The 27,807-nt window shown below is 32.6% G+C and overlaps 4 protein-coding genes across 4 annotated transcripts; 2 read left to right on the forward strand and 2 right to left on the reverse strand.

The window, feature by feature from the left end:
* The first annotated feature begins 6,535 nt into the window (after nt 1-6,535).
* Nucleotides 6,536-13,826, forward strand: HELRODRAFT_191468 (hypothetical protein). Its single transcript, XM_009018469.1, has 12 exons — nt 6,536-7,803; nt 8,955-9,182; nt 9,303-9,463; nt 9,608-9,735; nt 9,876-9,992; nt 10,270-10,431; nt 10,554-10,751; nt 11,582-11,802; nt 12,014-12,100; nt 12,929-13,093; nt 13,221-13,338; nt 13,498-13,826. The coding sequence occupies exons 1-12, from the start codon at nt 7,007-7,009 to the stop codon at nt 13,648-13,650; spliced, it is 2,535 nt and encodes an 844-aa protein (XP_009016717.1). The 5' UTR covers nt 6,536-7,006; the 3' UTR covers nt 13,651-13,826.
* A 292-nt stretch (nt 13,827-14,118) lies between these two features.
* HELRODRAFT_171801 (hypothetical protein) lies at nt 14,119-15,020 on the reverse strand (the record flags this gene model as incomplete). The annotated part of the gene is made up of 2 exons (XM_009018470.1): nt 14,119-14,330; nt 14,804-15,020. The coding sequence occupies 2 exons, from the start codon at nt 15,018-15,020 to the stop codon at nt 14,119-14,121; spliced, it is 429 nt and encodes a 142-aa protein (XP_009016718.1).
* Nucleotides 15,021-23,225: 8,205 nt separating this feature from the next.
* HELRODRAFT_171803 (hypothetical protein) lies at nt 23,226-25,042 on the forward strand (the record flags this gene model as incomplete). Its single annotated transcript, XM_009018471.1, has 4 exons — nt 23,226-23,360; nt 23,932-24,069; nt 24,661-24,753; nt 25,034-25,042. The coding sequence occupies 4 exons, from the start codon at nt 23,226-23,228 to the stop codon at nt 25,040-25,042; spliced, it is 375 nt and encodes a 124-aa protein (XP_009016719.1).
* A 298-nt stretch (nt 25,043-25,340) lies between these two features.
* Nucleotides 25,341-27,074, reverse strand: HELRODRAFT_171804 (hypothetical protein; the record flags this gene model as incomplete). The annotated part of the gene is made up of 2 exons (XM_009018472.1): nt 25,341-25,809; nt 27,040-27,074. The coding sequence occupies 2 exons, from the start codon at nt 27,072-27,074 to the stop codon at nt 25,341-25,343; spliced, it is 504 nt and encodes a 167-aa protein (XP_009016720.1).
* Nucleotides 27,075-27,807: the final 733 nt, after the last annotated feature.

Below are 27,807 nucleotides of genomic sequence, written 5' to 3' on the forward strand. Positions count from 1 at the left end.
GTATTCTAACATACAACTGGAACGATATACAAAACAACGCTCTCCAACAAACGCATGTTCAAACAACATCACACTCCAGCAACAACATACAACAACAATAATGTACGACATACAACAACAACAGCTCACTCCAACAACTTACATCAACAAAATAATCATACATTTGTGTGTAGATATACACAATATACTAATATAGCGTATGTCATCGCCCTTGTGAAGTGTTTGAAGTGGCTGAACTTTTGTTATGGAGGTAGCTGGCTCAATAACTTTCAGAGTAGTTTAATTGTATTCATATCAATGTTTTAAACGATGGATGGCTTATTTATTTCGAGTGTTTCTTCTTCCCTGAAAAATTGCTTATAATCAGATTTCATTGCTGGGTCAAACATGTTCATACGTTTTCATGAATCCTATTGATACATAAATTTGTATTGTTGGTAATTTGTAACATGTCGCTCCTAAATGTGTACCGCTCATTTCAAAATATGGATGATGACGATAAGGATGGTCGGTTAGTGTATTACATTACCTGGTAGGTAGTGTATTACACACCACGTGGACGTGTTATTGCCTTCCTGGGGAGGAGTCTCTATCGCAATCTATGCAGAGATCTCGTGACAGGTGTAATGGTTACCTGATTCTGTCTTCTTATAAGATTTTTATCAATTTTTTATTTTCATTATGAATAATTATTTTCTGACTCGGCTAATTAGAATTGATGTATGGTGATGTATTAGTGAATGTTATCACTTCGCTATGTCGTTTTATTAAATGCATTAAAAAGAATTATTATTTTTGTTTAATTTTGTTTTAATGATAATCCTCAAGTTTTTATTTTAATTTTCATTACATTTTCACCGAAATTTTTAATAGGTAGGTGGCTGCTTTGTTCATATTGTTACATGTTTGATATTTATTCAACTTGTTTGTACATGCTTCCAAAGCATGCCTATGATTATTCATCTCTTCAATATTGTCATTATTATTATTATTATTGTTGTTGTTGTTATAATTATTATTGTTGTTGTTGTTATGTTGTTCCAAAACATCATGAATGTTATTCCTCATTGTCCTTAGCATCTGAATTCTTGGAAATTCTGCATTTATAATATTATGTTATTATTCAACCAGCTCTTATTATTATTATTATTGTTGTTATTATTATTATTATTATCATCATCAAGAATTTATATAGTGCTAATTAAAAAAATATTCTCAATAGCATTCTCAGAATAGAAATTAAACTGAAACTAACTAAGTTACTAACAAAATGAATCACTGTCAATTTGATAGAAAATAAACTTGACAGGACATGAAGTAATGCAGTCTCAGTTGAGTGAAATGGCCTATAGCCAGATTGATAAATCGGCATCAGATTGTTGCTTGCTAAATAGTTTTGCAGGCTTGTCACCACAACTCGTTCAAGAATTTTAAAGATGAACGAGAGGTCTGATAATGGCCGGAATAATAATAATTACTGACGTTGTTAGGATCTGAGTTGGTTTTTTCAGAGTTAGTTAGTTCAATACTTCAATACTAGATACATTATGGCTTGCTTGTAAATGGAAGGAAATTTTCTAGAGCGTAAATCCAAACACTTTTTACAAATGTGTGTTGGTAGGTATACTTGTACATTATACATGAATCATTTTATTTGTCACATACCAGAGATTATGCCAATATGCTAAATTTATTTGCTAAATGTGAACTCCAATTAAATTTTTTTTAAAGTTCCTGCTAGCAATCGAAACGAACGTAATGCTGTAATAGTTATTATTAATAGCTCGAGTCTTTTGGAGTAACAAAGTTACGTGCTGTTATAATTTGTATGTACGTAAGTACACACACTCAACTCTGTACGCACTGAGTGCGCTGTCGACTTGTAGCGTCTGGTTCGTTGCATCGTTATGGTCTTCTCTCACCGCGTTCCTCCAGTGTAATGACGCGCAACAAACACATCACTCCTTTTGTAAACTCACGTACATCAGTGAATGCATCATGCCATGTACATGTTTGTAACAATCAACATTTTAAAAATGTTAACAGTTTTTTACTTAACGAATCACAAAATTTAATGAATCGTACAAAATCTTCCACATCGCTTCTGAAATATACTGTGCAATAATCAACGAATGCAAGTCAAAAGAGGCGAAAAGTGCACTTACTTTCAAGCGGCTTCTTGCCTCCTGCTGTTTGTCAGACTAATTTATCCAGCGAACTCAATTGCAATTCACCTACCGACCACTTAAAGTTGTTTGCCTCACAAGCTTCTTATCAACGACTTCTTTCATTTTGTCAACCTGGCAAAAATAACATGCAAAATTGAATATTCATTTAATAAACGTCAAACATTAATTATTTACTTTAAAATGCATTGAAATGGCATAATTAGTATCTTACAATAGTTGTTTACAATGACGATTTGTGATTATTATTATTACAGTGTGCCGAGTTCGATCGGAATTGTTTCAAATACGATCTGTAGAACATGAAGATTATTGTAATCTAATCTCCACAAGCATCTCGCATTTCTTGCATGTGCATAAATGCGTGCGCGTGTGCGACATGTGGAGCACAAACATTTGATATGTGGATGAGTGAGTAAGAATTGATTTACAGGTAGCTTTCCATTTGCCAGAGCTGCATTGCAATCTAAGAACACAACAAATTAATTTCATTTTGTTAAATTATACAACAAACAACAACAACACACGTTTAGACGACATTTTCCCCGAGATCAGGGGTTGCCGTTTGGCTACCTATGATGAAACCGAAATACCCCTCGACGCCATCCACATCTGTCACTCGCCTCAGTATCATGCAACCCCGCTTTCACCCTGTCCTTCTCCACCTACTCTCTCCATAAAGTTAAATTATACACTGAACTAATTTTTGATGTACAATAATTTGTTCGCAGAGCTCAATGTTATGCTTACCACGAGAGCATATTGAAGGAGTTGAATTTATTTTATGAGAAAGAAAACACGAATATATTGAAAAGATGTCAGTTCATGCTGGAAATGGCGAAGTTTGTGAGGAGTTCCATAAAGGAGCATTGCTTCAAGTCAGTGCTCGACAAGTCTTTTTGTTGATTCAATTGATCATTTCTATATGATTTATGCCAAATAATCTTTTAATTTTTTTTATCAAGTTTATATGTTCATTTGATATTTTGTAGGAATTGTGTAAATTTAAACAATGGGAATGCATTTATAGTTAGTGCAAGATAATAGCCTATTGACTGATCGTGACCCCCATCATTAGTTTTAAATGCAGTGCTCCACATGTGGTGTCTTTGATATTTCGATCAAAAATTTTGTAACATCTCTTTAGGAAGATTTATGCTTTGAATTGTAGTTGTTGATAGATGTTAATTTTGGTGAGGAAGAATTTTAAATGTTCTATAATTTAATAAAACTGGCAAACTCATCAGTCTTAAATACAATGGATGTATAAGGAAACACAAGGAGTAGGGCATTCTGACAAATGTCGTTCAAGTGGTAGCTGAGGCAATTTAATGATCATACCAGCAAGATGATGATAGTGCCACTAAGATGATGATCAAGCAACCAAAATATTATCTTATGCACCACTTAATGCTACCGCTACCTGTTACAAACGAAATTACAACTTGGAACAAGCAGATGTGGATGTTGATGAAGTCATTTATTGCATGAAGAATGTGGCTTGAAAGATTAAAGCAAACTGTTGCAACAGAGTTTTTTTGGTCTAGAACAAAGATGCTTGATTTCTTATGTTAATTTTAAATGTTATTCACTTCTTTTTGGGTTTTTGTTTGTATTATTTGGCACATGCATAATTATGTACAATCCGTTCTTCATAAAATATTTTTTTAGAAATTCAGAAAAAATTTGTGACGACGCCTTGCACTTATTGAGTTCACATGAAAGCGTTACAATGAATGGCAGCGGGGAAGGTGATAATATCTCAAAGCAACAATTAAATGATATGAAAGCCAAGTTTCTAGTTTTCAAGTTCATGTGCAACCAACCTGATAATGCAAACGAGGTTATTTGCTCTTTCATTGGTTTCATGAGAGGGCCATGTAAATTTTTTTATTTTTTGCTCTGTGTTGATTCCTGTTTAATAAGTCATGACAATGTTTTGTACGTGTGACATGTGCTCTCTTCTCAACTCTCTTCACTCGCGTGTATATATAAAAAGATGATGACAGCTTTTTTTTACAATTATAAGATTTGTCTATATTAGTTTTTGTTAATTTACATTTATCTCTGTAAAGCACAGTGAATTTTTTTTAGAAGTCTAATGTGTTATGTAGTATTTGAGTCCCATGCCAGTATCAATAATAAATTTATTTATTTTTTGCAGCTGAACTTTTCTTCACAGCTTAAAAAACTTGATAAAATGAAATTTAGTGAAGACAACGTCGAGTCAAATGAAAAATTGGTCGTTGGAGATGTTGATGAGAACACCAGTCAGCAAGATGAGAAGGAAAATGATGAAACGAAGAGGATGGACGAATTCCAGTCGGTAATGAAACCATCCTTACATCTTTTGGAAGAAGCTCTTTCGTTATGGCAAGACGTGTTTGCAACATTTCGTGTGAACGTTGCAACTAAGACTTCTGTTGAATCGCAGCTCGTTGATGACTTTACTGCAACTTTAGATTTTGTGGAGATTCTCTGCTCAATATTAAGAATACATCAAGTAAGCTGCATTCAAGGCCTACCTACTTAATAGTTATAAAAATAATATTTCGCATATGTTATTTGGCAAACTATCTATTTATTTAGTTAATATAACGTTTATTGTCATAAAAATAAATATTTAATTTTATAAATATTTCATCATCTCCAGAATAATAAAGTATTTCAAGCTCTCTCCTTATTGATGGTCCTTTCATTGTCTCAAAGCGACAAATCCCGCTTTCTCTTTGCCGTTCAGTTATACGTAGAATCGTTGTTAGACTTGAAACAGTGGCAGTTAGCTGAAGAACTTATATCTAATGTTGACGAGATCATTCTAACTATGGCAGAGGATGAGGTTGACAAGAAATATGATAAGAAATACGCCGATGATCATGCTTCCAACACAAACTCTGGCAAAAAAGCTGAAGATAAGGAAGAATTGTTAACAATGGCTCAGTATTCGTTGTGTAAAGCCTTTGTGTATTTGGCTGCTGATCAGGTGTGTTACACTTGCACTCCATTTGTGAATTACTTGTAACAATTCAAACAATGACACAACCAAAAATGTATTTTCGGTTCAAGTGATTCACAAGTTGGTTTATACCGGTAGTGCAGTTGCAGCTAATAGAAAATACATTATTAACATAACACTGTATAATTATGCCTTATTAACATAACACTGTATAATTATAATTTATTCTAATAATGCAGATATCTGTAAAACACTCGGTTGATATTTCAGGTTGATCGATGTCTGGACGCATTCGAGAAGCTGTCATGTCTTTGCTCTAACATCAAGGAAAGTGTGACATCAATGTTGTTGAAGTCTCAGGTCTGCTATTTCATGACCCAGCAACTCTCCACCGGAAGTTATGATTCTTTTGCAAAAGTTGCTTTAAAAATTATCAACAGCGGCAGGAGCAATAAATCTTCGTCACCTTCTTTGTCGTGCAGCACTAGATTGGAGTGGATGACTCGAGCGTGCAGATTGTTGTCGGGAATATCCTCATATTTGTTCGATCAAAAAAACAATTCACGTTCGTTGCTTTCTCTTTATTCGCTTTGGGATTGCTTTTTAATCATAGTGTTTTTTTTTCAATAATTTCAATATCTTGAAAGGACCTATGACTTTTAAAGCATTAAAACTTTACATTAAAATTTTTGTTATTCTCAACAGGATATAGCAGAATATCTGATAAGTGGATTGTTCTGGACAACTTTACTCGTTGTCTCCTGGAAATGGGCAGATGTTTTGTGCGAGTGGGCCTCACAAGAGAAGCCAAAAGTTACCTACTTCAAGCTCTTGTTTATGCCAACACATTTTCTCTTAAACACAGGTCTTTGCATGCATTATTTTGTTATGTTCATTTTGTGATTGTAAGTAGCATATTACTGATTGCAATGACATGTTTTTTGACAGGTTTTGTGAAATCCAGTTGGAGTTGTGTCACATGGCTACTCTTGGAAGTTTTTATGATTCCAGCAAATTTTATCTCTTGTGCATTGAAAATGTTTTAAAATCTCTGCAAAACAACCTGCAGGATATTTCTCTTTCAGCAGCTTCCTCTCAAGAAAAAAAAGTCTTTGGTTGTGATGAGGACAGTAAGATTGAGGACAAACTTTTTTCAAAGAATAGGGATGTTAATGAAAAGAAATCTGTCAGCATCCAGGATTACCTGCCAAAAAATAAATCAGCCAAGGGCAAAACTGCATTGTCTCAGCACAATCCAGTTGTGAAAACTCCAAAACACGGAATAGTTAAATATCAACATTTAACTTCTTTAAAAAAACAAAACAAGCATAATTCTAGAAATACCCAAATAGCGAAAACTCCAATTCCTAAATTTGAAATATTTGAAGATGACGATCAAGATGGCTCCAATAACAACACTCTAAAAATCAACAAAAAAGAAGTGAAGAAAAAAAACACAAAAATTGACAAACCTGCTGAGGAAACTACTGATGCCTACCAGTTCAATTATAGACCAATTACTTTGGATTACAGCTGTAACCAAGTTAGCCCTACTTCTCAGTTTAAAAAGTTTAAAAACAAAAAATTCAAGATTCCAGACAGCTGGCAAACACTCAACAATTCGACCGTCGTTGAATCAAAACAACTTGATGACGTCACTTCTATTGGCATTAATGAACTGAATGATTGCAATTCATCTGAGTCTAGTTCAGACATCGTAGCCGAATATTTGCAGATTTATAAGATTGTTGAAGATTGCTTCCTAAGTTTACACCAAGACAAGGATTACAGTAATGTGTCAAGCTTTATAAATGACATCAAAAAGTATGAAACTGCTTTGATTGATAAGTACAACAAACAATTCATGAATGTTGTCCGCTGGGTTAGGCTTTCTAAAAATAAAACAATCTCTCTAAAAGAAATGGCACACTCATCTTCCACTTTTGATGTAAAGAACTTATTAGGTATTTTATTTTCTAAACTATCAGTTTTGTCATTACATTCAGCCCTAAAGATAAATGACCATGAAGTTTTGAACACTTTACTAAATGAGAACACACGTTATTTCGATGATGTCAATTGTTTGGGAACTGTTCATGTAGCTAGTGATGCAACGAAAACTATGAACAAAAAGAAAAATATTAAAACGTACAACAAGCTTAAAGATGTTAAAAGGAGATCATTGTCAGATTATCATCAGATTATCCCAGATCTCATTGAAGCAACTATCATCAAATTTTCTTCGAAGTTTTCATGGCCTTCTCAATGTTGTAGCTACCTTTCTGATATGCAACTGCTAAAATCTTCAATGGCCACGTTGTTGGATGGCGAATCATTTGTTGATCATTCAGATCATAACTCATTCCATTCTTCATCATCAACAACAACAGCGCCAAAGAAAATGTCCGAGTCACCGGTGAAAAAAGTTAGTGCTGACGATGATGTTTTCCTGCCTCCAGAAGCTCCCGTTAAGAAAGCGCGGAAACCAAAGCCGTTGAAACTCGAGATATCCAGGTCATTATCATCACATACGTTTCTATCAGACCAACAGGATGGATCCATGAAGAAAGGAAAGAAGTTGAAATCGATAGACGACAAGGAACTGAGCGATATTCTTGCCGAAACGCTCTCACTGGAAGATCGTGAATGTTCGGAAGAGGCGGGTCAGTTAGTTACAATCCTATTCAAACAATCCAGTTTGCGTTCATTCTCTTTCATTATTATTACGCCAAACATCATTTATTTCATTTACATCAACTTGTGAATGTTGAATCCACTTTAACATTTTTTAACCGTTTTATGTTTTAAATATTTGGCGATGTGCATTTTAACCAAGACTGCATAGTAAGTAGTCAAAGCTTAACACTCTGATTTTTTATTCCAGCATTCAATTCCGACTTCTGAGTGTTTTCATAAGCACAAAATATTTATAAGCAAAATATTACTAACGTCGAAGTATGCATGGCTTTGCCTTCATTTGAACAATGTGATCCTTTTCAATGTGATTTTAAGGCTAGCAATGTGAACAGAAAAGAAACTTCACTTGATACAAAGTTTTAAACGTCCATCAATTTTTCATCTTTATTTATAGACCGTTTTTCAAAGTTTTATCTTTGCGTACAACAGTTATTTACATTGTATAATTATCTACGTTGTAATAATTATTTATAAATCAAGATCGAACATGTAGTTGTGAACATTTTTTTGTCAACGAAATTTTGTCATCTACTTTTTACCACATTTGTTGCATGAAACAAAATTTCATAATTTCGTACAAGTTTGCTGTGTTGCTGAAATTAGGTTAACATTCTTATTTCCATGATACTTCCTGGGGTGTAAAAGGTTGAATGTTGGAAGGGGACTGCAAAAAGTTTAAAATTTGTACTGCTAGTTTAGATTTATCGCGTGCATTTTATCTAAGGAACTTTTACACACACAAAATAACACACAATAATTTTGTGGTTTTGCACTGCATGGGCTAGCTGCACTCTACAAATATTTAACAACGGTGCAGATTATAGAGATTTCCATGGAAAGTAAAAAAAATATTTCGGTTGATATGTTTATAGCATTGTTAAGTAAGTAAACTATTCCTACTCTGACTCCTTCAGTCAAACATTCATCTCCTGGCTCTGCAGCTGCAATTCCAATTAGTTCACGTTGGAGCATGCATGCTTAATAAATTCAACATGACTTTACATTACAAGACCTTTTGATTAATGGCATGGGCAGTTCCTTGTCATAAAACTATCGTCATTAAATTACTAATTTGACACCTTTTTAATTAAAATTATGATGATTACAACTCGTCCAGGTACAAAAACAAGTGAATCCTGTCTGTCAGCTGACTTGTTGAAATGTTTCTATCTTATGCACCATGATCCTCCGATTGTTCATTACAGAAACATTTGCCACTTGCTTGCTCTCTCTTGCATGAATGATGGTCTCAGTAATGATGTTCAGGTGGCTTACTATTTGGCCGAATCTGTTGCTGTCTCCTTCAGGCACATGACTCTCGTGAATATCAGCAAGAAAATCAGGTCCGGTTTCTCTATTGCTTCCTCTTGAAAAAAAAACTTAATTCTTTTTTGTGTGTTTTTTCCACTTTAACTATTTCAAATTAATTCAAATGTGTATTTAGATTCAAATTATTATTTAAGAAATTTATCAGAAGAATTGGACAAAACTTCACCACCACCATCGGAAGCCCTATTACAGGAGAACGTGGAAACACTGCAACATTTGGAAGTGTGCAAGGATTACATCCAGTTCAACAAGGAGTGCCACTACATCGAACAATTCATTGAACACATTCCTTCCGGTGCTTATCAATCATTTAGTGTTTTGCTTTTTTTTAACAAATAAGACTTGATTAAATAACGTCGTCAAACCATCTGAAGTTCTGAACATATTTTCTCAGCAAATTATTTGTAATCGCTTGCTTCAAATATCTCTCACGATGCAGATTGGTCGGTGTGCCAGATAACTTTGGTGAACATTGAGAAACAGAGGAGGGACCAGCTGATCCTGACGAGATTCGTTCATGGCGAAACCCCTCTCAACATCCCACTGCCACATGTCGACGTTGATGAGGTCTGTTGTGTCACGTGCTATGATTGTTATAATAATAATAATAATGTAATAATAATAATAGGACGTCAGGAGTAGGGTGTAATTTTTAAATAATTCTTCTGTGCATTATTATTTATGACGAAATGCATTGAACATCGAAGCGAAGGACGCTGTTGGAGCAGTTTGATTGGTTGCTGAAGGAGAACATGAACACGATGAAAGTAACAAACAAGAAGGAGTGGTGGGACCGCAGGCAGAGTCTCGATGAAAAACTTGACGTCAGTTACTACTTCCACTTGTTGTCTTCTTGTCTGCTTGCTTGCTTGTGGGAATCTTGTTTGGGTCTTACATGGCGTGATTTAATATATATTAAGAAGTAAAGAAAAGTTAATGTAATGCTGTTACGACGTTTCATACTTTATTATTAAAAGTTGATTCTTACATCATTTTTTCACAACCTGATTTTCTAGTTTTTTATTTCAGCTCTGGTATCGCCCCACATAGCAGCATAATAATGACTTAATATTAAGTATTTAATTATATTTGTTATAAAAGGAATTGTTGGAAAGCTTTGAAAAGGAATGGTTCTCGTGCTGGATCGGAGGCTTGATGGGTCGGTTGGTGGATGCCAAAAATGAAGAAGCTATTGATAATGAGGTTCACAATTTTATGAAATCCTTCCCGTTTTGTAACAAGAAACAAACAAGATTCATCAAGGTTTCGTTTGTCCCTACTTCGTGGCTTGTGCTTATTCTTGTTTGTGTTAATTATTTATGACGTGTTTTTATTTAACGCATATTAACTACTGTACCACTGCCTGCCAACTGATTGTTTTCAAGTGTTTGTTCAATGGGGCACACCTTCTCGACAACCGACTCATCCTGCAAGCCCTGCATTTCCTGGCAAGAACAAGTGGTAAAAGTCAAAGCGTGGAACCATCTTCGCTGAAACAATATTTGCCCCTCGTCCAATCCATTGCCAACAAGTTGAATTTGAAAGAGGCGCTTAGAGGGCCAGTAGTGTTCATACTGGACAAGGTAAGATTACAATTGTACTCTTTTTTTTTGTTTTTAGGGTTTTGGATTAAATCATTCTATGTACATGATTAAAGTTCTTGGTATGCCTCAATGAAGTGCATTAAAAAATATAGGCAAGATTTGTAATTTATCAGGTATAAATCATTGAGACCATCGTCACCAACCATGATTCTTTCATGATGTCACTAAGCGTTATTGCCAAATCATTAAATGACTTCTATTGCAGTGATATTTTAGCGGGTCTGCATGAATCTGACTTCGTATCAACCTCCGTTCACATTTTAACCTTTGTTCACATCTTAAATTTGTTCTACACCCTAACTATGTTCTATGTCATAGCTTTATAATCAGTTTAGTAACTAGTCCTTAATGTTTGGACGTTATTAAAGAAAAATTTAAATGTAATCAAAATTATAAAAGAATTTGAGAAAAGTGAATGAAGGCTTAGCAGGGGAAATTTCGTTGGAAGAAGATGAATCAGAGAATGATCTGAAAACCTCAGGGGTTTCAGTTTTTGAAAAACAGGAGAAGAGTAGAAAAACTGAAACTTGAAGAACGGTGGTTGGAGTTGTTCCACGGATGAGCAAATCGCATGAATCGTCATCTTTATAACATGATGAATAATATAAATTAAGTTACTAGACCAAAATGTGTTTTCAAAATTACGTACAATAAATTAGCATTAACCTAAATCTTAAAAAGTTTTTCATTTGACGGAATACTATTTTTATTCAAATTTTTGCTAGTTGCATTTTTTCCCTGTTAATAATTTTTATGATTAAATATTTAATCGCGTCTTATCTGTTGCATGTGAAATATTTTTTCTGCAGCAAATCCAACACCTCCCCCTCGAGAACATGCCCAGCTTGATGAATGAGAGAATAACTCGCCAGCTCTCTCTCCACTGTATGTTCGGTCAGTTGGTCTGTCAGATGAAACAGGAAAAGTCCATTTTGAGGCGGGGTGTGAACAGGAGTAGCGTCTTCTACGTTGTCAATCCTGATAACAACTTGCCTAGCACTCAAAAAGTTTTTCAAGATTGGTTTGAGACGTTAGCATTGATGTTGAATGTTTTTATAAAAAGTTGTTTCGTTTTTCGAAAATCACCTAGATTTCATTTGTTTGGTTAATTGTTGATACTCCAATGCCACAACTCTTTACTGGCAGTTGGAATCATGTGTGCCATCGGCATTCTAATTTGTGATGTTTGTTGAATATTATTAAATGTTTTTTTTTACTCATGATGTATGCTGAACATTCAGAAAAGAACCGGAATGGACTGGAGTCATAGGTAAACCTCCGACATCAGATCAACTCTCTACAAATCTCTCAACTAAAGATCTTTTCATGTTTGTAGTCGTTCGTTTCGTTTGTTCACCGCTGATTGCAAGGGGCCGTGTATAAATGAGGCATAGTTTAATGGATCGTGTATAATATCTAATAACCCCTTAAGAACAAAGAATTATAATGTATTTAATTTCAAAAGTGTCATTGTTTTTTACTTAATTTTTCAAATTTAAAATATTTATTTTTATAAAAAAATAAATACCTTGTTTAAAATTAAAGAAATTTAAAAGTTGTTTTGAAAGATTTTAGCTTTCTTTGAATTACACTCCTGTGTAAAAGTATTGCACTCTTGATATTTTTTAACAAGTAAGCCGCTTATAATCTGTCACTGCGTGTAATTATTTTACGTTCTATTGCTAAATTAATGTTTACTACAAAGCTACCTATATCTTTTCAAATGACGCAAAACTTCGAAAAAAATGCTCTATAAGTTTATTATACATGATTTACAGCACCTGGCTATCTGAGAGTTTTTTATAAACGTTCAATTCTTTTGTACGAGCTTGTAAATTCTACAAATGTGCTAATTACCCCTTACAACTTTCAGGAGATGCTCTCCATGATGCGAGGGTCTATATATTGTATTCTATATATACATATGGCTGATTACATAGGCACAAAATTGTTTATATTTTTTTAAGGTATCATTTTAAAACCACGCTTACAAATTGCCAATACGAGAAAGATATAATGCTGCATTTGTGTGTGTGTGTGTGTGTGTGTGTGTGTGTGTGTGTGTGTGTGTGTGTGTGTGTGCTTAGATGAATGTGTAAAATAAAGATATGTGTAAAATGGAGATTGATTCAAACTATGATTGATTTGATTGACAGCTACTCGGGACACGGCACAGGAAGCAAATATTTGAGTGGTGGCAGTCTGCAATTGCTGAACTGCAGGTCAGCAGTTTTGTTGATGGGTTGCAGCAGTGGTAGGCTCTGGACGTATGGTCAGTTGGAACCAGTTGGAATGATTAACCATTACTTATTGGCTGGATCGTTAGTGCCTCTTTTCTTAGTTCTTTTGTTCGTTATAATGATGAGATTGGTTTTTTGTAACATTTGTGGAAAAAATTTGGCTGATCAATAATTATGAATAATTTGAATACTTTTTCTTTCCAAACAGCTGCTGTGTGGTGGCCAATTTGTGGGAGGTTACAGACAGAGATATCGATCGCTACATGGAGTCGTTGCTGAAAAATTGGATGGCGTGTGGCAAGGAGGAAGAAGATGGCTCTGATGATGTCAGTAATAAATCTGTAACAGACAGCTCGCAACCACCAGCCTCTTCATCAAACAAAGTAACATGCTCAAAGACAACTCAAAATGTTAAAACACTTCAATCGAACGAGAAGCTGGTAAGTAAAGGGTTATTTTTATCGTCCAATACCCCTGAAACAAAGGAACCAAAAACTTCACCGTCACTACGACCTAAAACATGTTTGTTAGAAAATGCGATTAAAAGCCGTTTGGCATGTCACTTTCGATTTTTGATTGGAGCAGCTCCCGTTGTTTATGGCTTCCCTATCAGAGTTGATTTCAACAAAAACATCTGACTCTATCCAATTATTTTTATTTATAAGAGTATTGTCGTTGATACACTCTAAGGTTGTAAATGTAAATAGCGAAAAATCCTAAACAACTTTGTAGTGATTTTCTTTCTTCTTACTAGGAAGCGTTTATTTTCATTACAAATAATGAATGACCATAAATTATTGTTTGTGTTTGTTGCCAATTTTGAATAAGCTTCTCCGGTGTTTTAATTTCAGCTAGAACGGAAGTAAAAAAAAATGTTTTTCGGAAAAAGTAAACCTCTAATTTTAAAATTTAAATTCGCAAACATGTCAGATCTCAGATTAAAACGATGAGGGGCGTCAATAATTTCCTGTCGTCAAAAATCCTCGAAAATAATTTGAGCTTATATTGTAAAATTTTGTTTTAGTGTCGTTTTTCTTCAAATCAAAGAAAAAAATTTTGTAGAAGTTGCCGGGGCTGGAACCATTGATGTACTGGGACCATTATTTTCACGATTCGCATACTTTAGTGTCGTTGTTCCACGATGAACTCTGTTGGCACTCGTCGACTCGGCATTGTGTTAAGCCACTGCATTTCACAAATTTGTTGTGTTGTTTGTGTGCGAATGTTCCTGTTGGATTCTTCCTCCAGTTTTCTAACGTGCACGGATAGTTGTCCTCACAGTCGTAATAGTCGATGGCTTGATTTGCAGCGAACATTTCTGCAAATTTTTAATACGTTTTTCAGAATCAGTATAATAATTAAATTTCTAGCGTGGAAAACTAAAACACAAGTTTTGATAAATGAAATACGCTTGAAAAGCTGAAAATCGATGCCCTCACTCACCAAAGACAGCCGTTAAAAAATTCGGACAGCCAACACGGGTGTTTAAGAATTATGAAAGTCTATTACATGAAGTGAGATTGCAAAACTGTGAAATGACAACTTTGCACAAACGCATGACCAGAAAAGATATGATACATGCGCACGAATGTTGTTTTATGCTAACATAAGTTACTTCGAGATCCATTTGATCATGGTTTTGATAGTATGACTGTTCTATACATATGGACGTTGGAGGAGCAGTATGATATACATAATGTAAACATCGATAGAAAACATTTTGTTAAATGTTTTAATAAGTTGTAAGAAAATTGTTATATTACAATGCGGTCAAATACAAAATTAGATTACCTCTACATATAATACTCATCAACTTTCCTAGTAGGATATGTGGCGTAATCACTTGGATATTAAAGGCAAAAGTGGGATCACTTGAAATGCTTTGTAGCTCCGGTAAGTGAACTTTGTGAGGATATCCAAACGCTACGGTAATGATTGTTACGTTATTTTTAAGGGCTCGATCGTAGGCCACCGGTGTTGTGCTTGAGTTGTAGAGATTCTGACCCATCGTTATTATCAAACAAAACTTTCTTCTTTGGAAGTTTGCTGATTTTAAATGTTTTTTGTTAATTAAATTTATTTTAATAACAATAAAAATAAATAACTTTTCTAGTTGCAAAAATTTAAAATTCTCTTTGTGAAAACATGAACAGATCTTAACAAGTATACATTCAAATTTTTATAGCATTACCTCTAATCCTATTACCAAAATATTCTATAGATCATTTATTTTCATTTGTTACCTTTGGAAATATCTTTCAATCACAAGCAGCAAGGCGTCACTGACACTGACGTTTGTCATTATTATTTTTGTGAGTTTTTATAAACTTTTCTTGACGATCCTACTCTTCTCTTGCTTGTTTCTTCATTAGTATTACCTAAAATTGATTTATTGTAACTCGTTTTTCTGTGGTCTTAGTGAAGCTTTTAACTCTGCTGCTCGTCTAGTTGCTTGTAACCTACGCTTTTTCTTTTCTCATGTATTTCCATATCTTGTTCTCTTGCATTGGTTACATATAAAATATAGAATAATTTTTTAAATCTGCTTATTAATGTACAAGTCTCAATCAAAATTATTTCCTAAATACCAAACAGATATTTTAATTAAACCTAAATGCCCCAGTTCACGCTCATCTTGTAATTCTCATATTTCTTAACTCGGGTTAAACACTTTTATGCTAAATCTGTTTTTGGTTTTCTGGCCCTTCTCTCTAACTACTCCATCACTTGCGAAGTTCAGAACTGATCTCAAGACCGCCATTTGTTTGTATTATTCGCTGAGGAGTGCTGTTGAACATCGCGGAAATAGCGCTTTACAAGCCATTTGATTGATTGATTGGTTGGTTGATTGATTGATTGATCGATTGATTGATTGATTTGTTGGTTGGTTGGTTGAAAAAAGCATTTTTTATTATAATAAGAATTTTGTGCATATATGCATAAAATGACTAAGAGTTTTGTTTATGAACTGAACAAACTTAGTAATGAATTAAAATTCATCGTACGAAAAATTGAAAAACTCAATCGCAAATTGAACAATTCCCGCAATGCCATGATAGTTTTAAACAACTATATATGTGCATGTGTGTGTGTGTGTGTGTTTATATACATATGAACGAAGTTTAAGAAAATAATAAAGATTGTGATAGCACACCACGATGGGTACAAAAATTACAGACAATTAAATTTGGTGTTATACAAGTAAATGTCTGATAAAAAATGTTATTATAATAAAATTCAGAATAACCTGCAATAGTTTCCTTCATTCCATCTCTCCTTTTAATGTTCAAAGCATCTCGTGATCTTTGGAAATAATCCATTCTAAGAGTGTCTACTGGATTATGGTCATAATTCATCATATTAACGTTGGCTTGGTCTAATCTGTTTCCAATATTCAGCTGCATGACAAAATTGTTAACAAATTTCATCATTTGCTCATTTTTATTTTTGTCCACTTTATCTGATTTTTCAGTGAGTATTAAAATATCAGCACCCTCCCCTCTGCAAACTGAAAACATTTTTATTCAGTGTTAATTTTTCGGTTAATTATTTGTTCATAAATTGCTTCTTTGCATTACCTTTTTTGTCTGCTTGATTGACCACATAGCTGTATAAAAAACCAAACCATAAAATGCTGGCGACAACGATTACGTAGATTTTCACAAAATTTACTGCACTATCGGTGTTCAACATTTAAAAACAATTGCGCACCATTTAGACTTAAATTAATTGACTGTCAAATTTTAATTTTGTTAATAATATATGTTCGAGTTTATCATTGTTTATGTTGTATCACTATTTATAAGAAACATTATAAAGTTTCAAGCGCTCTTAGTATTGATTATATCTACCCGATTAAGTAGTGACTTGATGTAGCATGTGTTACAGATTGCAGAAGTTATTATTTATTGATAACAACGTATCTGCATTGTTCAAAAATCGTCAACAACCTGTGGATGAAAGGATATTAATTTAATGATGGCGTTTGTTTATGTTTGTTTATTCGTTCATTCGTTCGTTTGGTAGTTTATTTGATTTTGGGTTGATTTTGACTTATAATTATACTAAACAAAAATATCACGATTGTGTTTAACCTGAATTTATTTAAATCGTTTTCTATAGCATCAACATCAAATGATGTTCAAATATTGTAATCGACACAATCATTAACAAAATTAAATTCTGTAAAACTAAACAAAAAACGACACGCCTCATTTCAACGCCTACGATACACAATCGTATGATAAATTTTAAAAAAATACCCCAATGAAGGGGTGCAAACAAATTCAATGAACACTCATTGTAATGTTCCTCTCCACGGAAATCTTTAGTAAAAGGCGAAAGATTTAGTCGTGGAATGAAGAGAAACCAGAGTTAATGTTTGATCGACAAGTAGCCGGCTTTAAGAGCAAGCTTGGCTGTAGTCTGGGGTGTTGCAGTAAAATATTCATTTTATTCGCTAGTGGTTTTAACAATGCTAGTGATTTTATATTCAACGCTCTGTGTAAATTTTTATTTTCAAATAAATGAGAAGCAGTTGTAAATATCATTTTCAATAAAACATGAATTGTTCAATCGTATCGTAATTTATTTAAATGAATGGATTAAAACCTAATGTTGAATGCAAATTTACTAAGTAACGTAATGCGATTGATTAAACAGATTTGAATGGCCTTGGGAAAATTTCCGACACAGTGATTACATTAATACTAAGATAAATGTATAAAAAGTTGTAAGCAGTAACTGTGTATCATTGATAAAGAAGCTTAAGACGTGATCAACTTTAAAATTATAAATAATAACAATTTAACATTTTTAGAAACACCATCAATTTTTTTAATCATAAATACAAAAAGGAAATAGCAAAAAGCACTTATTGAAATTAAAAATACCATAAAAATTTTTGTTAAGATCTTCCAATCAACAGTCATTAATAAATTCAAATTTATTAAAATCATCCAATCAAACGAAATGGCTCTTTTCAAAACCTCAGAGACACACTCAAATGATAACTTTTTTAAAAATACCCCATTGAAGGGGTTCAAACAAATTCAATGAACACTCATTGTAATGTTCCTCTCCACGGAAATCTTTAGTAAAAGGCGAAAGATTTATTCGTGGAATGAAGAGAAACCAGAGCTAATTTTCAACCGTAAAAGAAGTTGACTATAAGAACAAGCTTAGTCTATAGTTTGGGGTGTTATATTGAAATATTCATTTTATTCGCTAGTGGTTTAAACTATGCTAGTGGTTTTGTAATATTTACCGCTCTGTGCAATTTTTTTTCAAATAAATTCAAAGCAGTTGTAATGTGTAATTGTAAATATCATTTTCAATAAAACATAAATTGTTCAATCATAGCGTCATTCAGTAAAATTGATGGATTAAAACAAGGTTTTGTGCAAATTTACTAAAAAACATAATGCAACGTAATCATTAAACATATATTAATGACCACGTTCAAATTTCAGACCACATTTTTTTTATATATAACTTTCATTTGAATTTAAATTTGTTCGTTTATTAATTGTTTATTAATTAATTTGTTCGTACATTAGAAGAAATATGTTTTGTAACAAACGTCGTAGAGGGACAAGCTGTTCGCACAAAATTGTTTATAATTTTCAATTTCTAATCTGTTCTTAAATTTTTATTAGAACTAATTTGATAAAAAAATTAATTAATAAAATAGATTAATTGTTATTGTAATATGTAAATTTTATCAAATTTTATAAAAATCATGGTAAATTAGTTAACGACCTCTTGGCGACGTCTCTGTTGAACCGTCTCACAATAGTTTAATTCCAAATAGAAATACCAAATTAATCAAATAACAATAATAATATTATTATCAAATAGCTTGTATAGGGTCTTTTATAACACTTATAGACTCTAACAACATACAGGTTTTTATTTACAGAATTTTATTACAATCATTTCGGATAATATTGCCAAAAACAATCTCCAAATGAGTGGGTTTTTTTAAATATCTAAAATTGATATCCCACGATTTCTAGTTGCAAGTTTAGTTGCGAACTATTCCAAATCTTGAGACCTGAGACCGAACTTTGTTGAACTAACAGAATATTGTTTTTGATGAACCGATAGCAAATCTAAATCATTTGATCGCAACGTGTAACACAGTGATGGAGTATTTCCATCAAAAAGTTAGAAGCTAGTTCATTAGTGCATTTGTATACTAGTAATGCAATTTTAAAAACAATCCTTCGCTGATCGGACAACCAATGGAAATATAAAATAAAAGTAATGTGATCAAATCTGAAACTCCCCGTTAAAATATGGCTGATTGATTTTGGATGGTCTATTTCAATCATTGAATAAAATGTCACGCCTCATTTCAATAGACCCTATAACAATAAACAGATAATATAACATGATTTTAATTACCCCAATGAAGGGGTGCCAATAAATTCAATGAACACTCATTGTAATGTTCCTCTCCACGGAAATCTTTAGTAAAAGGCGAAAGATTTATTCGTGGAATGAAGAGAAACCAGAGTTAATGTTTGATCGACAAGTAGCCGACTTTAAGAGCAAGCTTGGCTATAGTTTGGGGTGTTGCAGTAAAATATTCATTTTATTCGCTAGTGGTTTTAACTATGCTAGTGATTTTATAATATTTAACGCTTTGCATAAATTTTTTTTCTCAAATAATTGAGAAGCAGTTGTGCAATTATAAATATAATTTTCAATGAAACATGAATTGTTCAATCATATCGTCATTTATTTAAATGGATGGATTAAAACATAACGTTTTATGCAAATTTACTACAAGCTCATTGCAAAAAATTTAGTGATAATATTCAATTTCTTAACTTTTCCTAACTTTGTATTTAAACTAATCTGTTTAAACTCACAAACAGTGTTACAAACAATCCAAAAAAACCTTCGCCTATTTAAAATAGCGTAGCCTCATAAAAGTAACACAAACATTTTTTTATTAGTTAAACAAACCAGCAACCCTAGATAGTAAGGCAAAAAGTAATTCAATGAATACTAATTATGATGTTCATCTCCACGGAAATTTTTTGTAAAACGCCAATAATTTATTCGTGGAGTGAAAAGACATCAAAATTACAACTTCAATAAAACTTTCATTACATGTCAATTATAGTCATGCGGTGTAATCCAAATTAATGTTGAGGAGTGGCGAAAAACATGGTTCAACAAGAAAAATAGCCCGTCTATTATATTATCAAAAAATTTTCTCATCCATGTAATCTACTCAACCGCATTATAATGAGTATCAAAACCATTTCGTTCAACAATGGCATTATGTTTGGTTTGAACATTTTTTCGGTGGTGAACTGTCACAAATGATGGTGTAAGAAAGCATTAGCTATGCTGTATTAAAACGGAATTTGCAATTTATTCTACATATATAAAGAAAATAAGAGTCTTTCTAGGCATTCTGTTGCTTTTAAGAAAAGTTTCACTTTCTTGAAGAAATCCAATTCTATTAACATTTTAAGTATGATTCAAAGTTTAATGCCGAAAAATTAATTTGTAGATAAAACATTGGTTGGCTTTTAAATATATTTTCAAACAAACTTTTATTATTTATTTGTTTGGTATGTAAAAAAAGATAGTTTAAAAATATGTAATAAAATTTGTGCCATGTGCTTTTAGCATCCTCTATAATGGATGGACATTCACTTCACTCTAAAACAAAAACGACTCAATTTTTTGAAAAATTGTTTCAGATTCGTGGCGTTCTATATACTACAAAACACTTTATATACAAAATTGATTACAAAAGTATTCAATTAAAATATTCATAAATAATATTGAATCAAAATCAAAAAATATTCCTCAAAAAATAAATAAAAAGTTGGGCATATATGGGTTATTTGTTGACGCGTCCTTCAACTATTGTTAGTGCATTTGAAAAACGTAAGCACTTGCCGTTTATCTGGTGGCGATTAGGATAACTGCACAAAAATGATCAATAAAATTTCATATCCCACCCCTAGTTATAATTGAAAAAGATTCATCTGTTCGACCGACCAAACCTACAGAACTTCAAGACTAATTATTCAGTGCATAAAAGGAGAGTACAAAATAGCACATACAAGATCAATAAAAGAATAAATTAAATAAAAAAGTAAATAAAAAAAATCAATCGTTTTTCAAAATCTGAATTAGTTTAAAGTTTAAATTATTTATTTAATTTTTCGTGGCATTTTATTTTGTAGCTAAAATCCTCTCGTCACGTGTTCATCTAGCGAGACAACGACCTGGACTGTACTGAACACAATCAAACGAACGATGGGACGTATAAGAAGCAGCACGTGACCACCACGTGATCACCTCTGCGTCGTCATCCTCAGCATCTTCAGCCGCATCAGCCGAGTGAACTTTTGTCGTTTGGTGACGGGAGAGCGTTGCACGGTGATAATAAATTTAGTATTCAACAAAATTAATTAATCAATTAATTTTATTTTACTGTTCTATTAATTAATTGGGAAGAAAGATGGTTCTCAAATTAAATTCCGCTTTTTGCCTTTGGTTTTATTTTTATTTTATTTCCAACTTTGACTTCGTGGCATGCGGTGATCAGTTGGTTTACCTGCAAACTGTTAGTATTCATTATTTTATTTATTCATGCTTTAAATTAAATTTGCATGAATAATAAAATTATTAAAATAAATAGCTATTATTGATTTAAATTTAAGAATCGTGTTTAGATGTAACATAACATTTAAAATTTAAATGTACATGATTCTTAAATTAAAATTAATAAATTAATAAATAAATAATAAATAACGTAATAACATATATTATTTTATGTTTATTTTATTAAATTACAAATTAGTAATCAATTAATTGTAGTTTAACTGATGGACAAAGGAAGATCATTGATTGATTGATAATTGCAGTTTGTAGTCACTGTAATGAAAAATCATTAAAAATAAAATATTGATTAACATTAAGATTATTAAACATTAAAGATTAAAGTATTAAAAATTATGCAATTTTATATTTTATGCTTATATGAAAAATGAAAATGATTCATTCAATTTTTTTAATTTTGTAGAATATGTTTTAATTCTTTATAAAATTACACAATTGCAATAGTATTTGTTTTGTATCATTAAGGACAAGATGCTTTTAATATTGATCATCTCCATGATTAATTAAAAAGCAAAATTTCAGAATCACTTTCTTTTCTTTTTAAACAACTGTTAATAATCCTTGCTGCAGTAATTTTATGTTGGATAAATGGGTTAAAGTTATTTGAAGGATCTCATTTCAGTTTTGTTTCACAATGTTTTTTATAATTAATCTAAAATACAGAGCACAGTTTGACTTATTTATAATTGTACATGAGGAAAATTAAATTAAGAAATTTCATACTGTTTTTTATTAATTTGGCCTGAATTAATTTAAAATTTCATTAAATTTTACTCCAGCTGTCTCGACATGGTGCCAGATCACCACTTTATGCATACCCCTCAGATGATTGCAATGAAACCATGTGGCCAGGGGGCTATGGTCAATTAACTCCGGTTACTTTCCATTTTGTCATTTCCTCATTCCAATGCTTGATTAGCTGAAATGTTTAAAATAAATTTATTAGAAACTATAAATTTGATTGCCATCAACGTAATTTTATTATTATTATTATTGTTATTATAATATTTAACATCATGATCATGATCATTACTTTTATTAAGGTCATCACTATTTTAACTTTCAAGCCCTATTTTCATATCAGATGATGTTGCATTATTTAAATGTTATGTTAAAAAATTGCTGGAAATAATATTTTCATTGTAATATGTGCAAATTTCATAGTAATAAGTGCAGGTTTCATCATAATAAGTGCAGGTTTCAAATTATGTTGAGAGATCAAAAACAAATAGTCATTTATATTTATTTAAACTTCTCTGGTGCTCTATATCATGTGCTGTCTGTTGGTGATGCATTGTTCTCACACACAGATACACACAAATACGCACAGATACACACACACACACAGACACACATCCACACATACACTGTCCGTCGTTGGTGCTTCTCAGTAATGCACTAAGAAAGGCTAATCATTGTCATCACTTTGGACATTAAAAAAGCAGGATGCATGCAAAATTGTGAAACATTTCTGAGGTTGTTAATAATCATCATGTACATATAATCATCATTTATATCGTGAAACTGCTCAACATCTGAAAATATCATCTTAACCATTATGGACATCTTGGTCATCGTAATCATCACTCAGCATGGTGTGGAGCAGATGAACAATGTTGGAAAGTTTACAAGACTTCGCTATGTTGAGGGGCGGCCTTACACGTTTCTTAGCAGTTCGTACAGGAGGACAGAGGTGGTAATGTTTGACTGTCTGTCTGTCCGTTTGTCTGTCTATATGTTTGTTTTTCTGTTTGATTGTCTGTTGATATGTTTGTTTGTTTTTTTCTTATTTATGGTTAAAAATTTGTGACAGTTAAATCAGTAAATAAATAAATGTCAAAAACACATCCCTCTTGATTTGACCAAATTAATTTGTTTCATTGTTTGACTGTCTGTCTGTTTGTCTGTCCATTTGTCTGTCTGTTTGTTTGTTTTTCTGTTTGCTTGTCTGTTGATATGTTTGTTTGTCTGTTTGTTTTTTTCTTATTTATGGTTAAAAATTTGTGACAGTTAAATCAGTAAATAAATAAATGCCAAAAACACATCCCTCTAGATTTGACCAAATTAATTTGTTTCATGATCAACGTTTACAAATTTGCTTAATTCTGTCAATTAGACAGTAATGAAATGAAGAATTTACGAAAAATGAATAGAGAACTTTTAGTTGTGAACATTTTTACGGTGCATATGTAATGATAAATAATTGAGATGGAATATGTTTTTTAAACAAAATATACAGTTAACCCATTCAATGCAACACATAGATGTATGCACAAAGTTCCGATGTCGATCGAACTCTCATGAGTTCACAGTCCTTTCTTGACAGTTTGTACCCATTGAAGAGCAGTGGTCAGCATTTCCTGCCCATCCCTGTCCACACCAAACAGGCCTCTCTCGATAAGGTTGCAATTGTTAACGCGCGTGCTACACGGTGCTTGCTGTTGAAATGTTTCCAATAGTTTTATTCATAGAAGATTCATGTGTGTTTCTTTCTTCATTTTATTTTGCTGTTGTATTATTTTCTTTCATTTCATTTTTTTTTCTATTGTTTTGTACTTCATCATCATAATTATTTGTTTTGCCAATTTTAGACTGTGCCAGTAACAGGCAATCGATTGATCGATTGATTGGTCGATTGATTGATCGATTGATTGGTCGATTGATTGATCGATTGATTGGTCGATTGATTGATTGACTGACTGACTGACTGGACTGACTGACTGACTGGCTGGCTGGTTGGCTGACTGGCTGACTGACTGACTGATTGATTGAAAATGTTATAATTTTGTGCTCGACGCTATTTTTCAGAATCAGCTTTCTGTAATAATCATTTTATGTTTTTTTCATGCAAATATTTTGCTTTTGTACTTGAAATTTTATGAATATTATTAATTGTTGTCTGATATAACTTCGCATATTTTGTCAGAAAAGTTTTAAACATCTCTGGCAGTTCTTGAATTCTGATTGAACTTAAACTACGAATGACTAATCAGGAGCTGCTGAACGACGGTTGCAGGGAGTACGATGTTGTCTTGGGGCAGGTGATCAGTTCTCAAGAAGTTGAAGATATGAGGAGAGATCATTTGGTCAGTATCCCGCATTCTGGTCATCTTTCACTTGCATCCTCTAATAATTCAGTGCTTTTCAAACTTTTTTGTTCCGCGGACCGGTACGAAATTTAATGGGCATGCTGCGGACCGCCATTACACAATATATATATATATATATATATATATATATATATATATATATATATATATATATATATATATATATATTTTGGTAACAGACTGTTATTAACGCAACATTTCAACAATTCAACATTGTTCAACTTTTTTATATTTCTTTTTAATTTATTAATTTCAGAGAAATTAGACATTTTATTGTTTTTTAAAAAATTTTTATTAAATAAATTTGCAAATAGCTATTTCGAGTTATAAATAACTCATCCTCAGTGCATTATATATAAGGTATGTAAGATATTTGATATAAAGGAACAAGTAATTATTAATTTATATAAATTATTTAATTAAAACAGAAAACCAATAAAATAAATTTAATAACTATAAACAATATAAAACGCGATTTTTAAAAATTTTAACGGCAAGATTGTTTATATTATGGTTGTTAAGGTAAATATCAACGCTCAGCGCGAATTAATTTATTTAATTAACTACATATTATTAATATTATTTTGACAATATTTAAAAACGTTATTATTATTATTATTATTATTGTTAACGTTATTATTATTATTATCATCGCTGTGGTTCTTCTTGCTTCTTGTGATGATGTTCCATTTGCAAGTGATATTTGCGCTGTGGGTTGTGGCGTTGGTATCTACAGTGTTGGCACTGTTGTTGTTATTGTTGATGCTGTTGTTGTTGATGTTGTTGTTGGTGTTGTTGATGTTGTTGTTAGGGTTGTCACTATTGATGATGTTCCAATTGCAACTGATATTTGCGCTGTGGGTTGTAGCATTATTATCTACAGTGTTGGCACTGTTGTTGTTGTTGTTATTGTTGATGTTGTTGTTGATGCTGTTGTTGGTGTTGTTGATGTTGTTGTTAAAGTTGTCACTATTGGTATGATTGTTGTTTACATCATCAATATTGTTGGTGATAACATTGTTATAATTATTGCTGTTGTAATTGTTGTTGTTATAATTATAATGATTGTTGTTTTTATTTAGTAGTCTATTTGAAGGTAGAATGTTGTTAGACTGTACTTGAATGTTCATGGAGGGATTTTTGTTTTGTATGAAAATTGATTCAGCTATTTTCAGGTTGTGAGTTTTTCAGGAAAAAGGTTGAAAACATTAGAAAAACCATAATAGGGCATGGCGTATCTTCTTTCAGTTGTAAGGTTAAAGAACATCAAGTATTTTCGAATTTTTTGGAGTGCTCAAGTGATGATGTTAAGGCAGTTATTTTGAAAGCCCCTCTGACAACATGTATGCTAGATCCCATCCTGACGAGTCTTTTCAAAAAACATATTGAACTGTTTCTGCCGTACTTGACGGATTTGATCAATATGTGTTCGAAAACTGGAAGTTATCCAATGATTTTTAAAAAAACAATTGTTACACCTCTATTGAAGCAACCATCGTCCGATACAAACGAGTTGAAGAGTTTTCGTCCTGTGTCAAATTTGTCGTTTATAGCAAAGATTGTTGAAAGGGTGGTTACAAGACAGCTTCTGCAATACTTGGAGGAAAATAGTCTTCTTCCGTGCTTTCAGTCGGGGTACAGAAGATTCCACTCTACGGAAACGGCACTGTTAAAGCTGTTGTCAACGTTATTTCAGGCATCAGATTCAAAGCAAGTGACATTGTTAGCTTTACTTGATATGAATGCTGCCTTTGATTGTGTAGATCACAATATACTTGTTCAAAGAATGTCAACAAGCTATGGAATCTCAGGCACTGTGCTAAGATTTTTCAAGTCGTACTTAAATGACAGATCACAGCGGATATTTTTGGTAATGAATATTCGGATGAAGAAAAAATGTTAACCGGCGTCCTTCAGGGATCGGTGTTGGGGCCATTTCTATTCTTTTTTTATACGGCTGATGTGTTTGACATGATGGAGAATCATAAGATGGAGTGTTATGCGTATGCAGTCAGTGTCATGTGCTCCTGATGAAAAGTTTGATGATTTAGCTGAAGGATTGAAAGATGCGTTGGCTGCAGTAAATATTTAGATGTCACAAAATGGAATAAAATCGAACAAAGATAAAACCAAGTTAGTGCCAATTGGTACATGGCAGCAGACATCAAAAATACATCGAGATGCACTAAAAATGGATGATGCCATTGTTAAATTCGAAAGATAATCCACAATTCTGGGCTTCAAACTTGATGCTAATCTGACCATGAAGGATCATATACGGGGTGTCGTAAAGTCATGTTGTTTTCATCTATGTCAGTTGCAGCGTATTAAGAGATTCGTCAGCAAGTCCGCTTTGATGGCATTAGTTCATTCATTTGTCCACTCACGTTTGGGCTACTGCAACAGCCTACTTTATGGAGTTTCAGCGAATGAAATTGCACTGTTGCAGTCTGTACAGAATATGGCAGCTAAAGAAGTGATGGGTGAACGAAAGTTTGATCACGTGACTCCATTGATTAAGGATTTGCACTAGTTGGTGATTGAAAAGAGGATTGTTTTTAAATTTTTTTTATTAATGTTCAAGTGTTTAAATGGTTTGGCACCACGATATCTGACGGAGATGTTTACACTCAAAGATATGACTGCTCAGAATTTTGTCTTGAGATCAAACGATCAGAATTACTTGACAGATCGGGTGTCAAAATTGAAGATTGGGTTTCGTAACTTTGCTGTATGTGGTACGAAAATATGGAACAGTCTTCCATGCGTCATTCATCGATCAGGGATGTCACTGTTGCAGTTTAGGAGAGAATTGAAAACATACCTGTTTTAAAGATTAATTGAAGTTGTGAATAGTATGTTGCATGTTGCTTTTGTTGTTTATGAATGTAGCTTAACGATAACGGAACATTCATTTGTTTTATGCTGTTTTTATTTTTATTTACGTTTTAATTATATAATTGAGTTGTCGAGTACGTAATGTATGTGGGTGTTTTATGTTTTATGATTGGATGTGCTTACGTTGAATGT

This window comes from Helobdella robusta (genome assembly GCF_000326865.2).
Source record: "Helobdella robusta unplaced genomic scaffold HELROscaffold_21, whole genome shotgun sequence".
Taxonomy (NCBI): Eukaryota; Metazoa; Annelida; class Clitellata; order Rhynchobdellida; family Glossiphoniidae; genus Helobdella; species Helobdella robusta.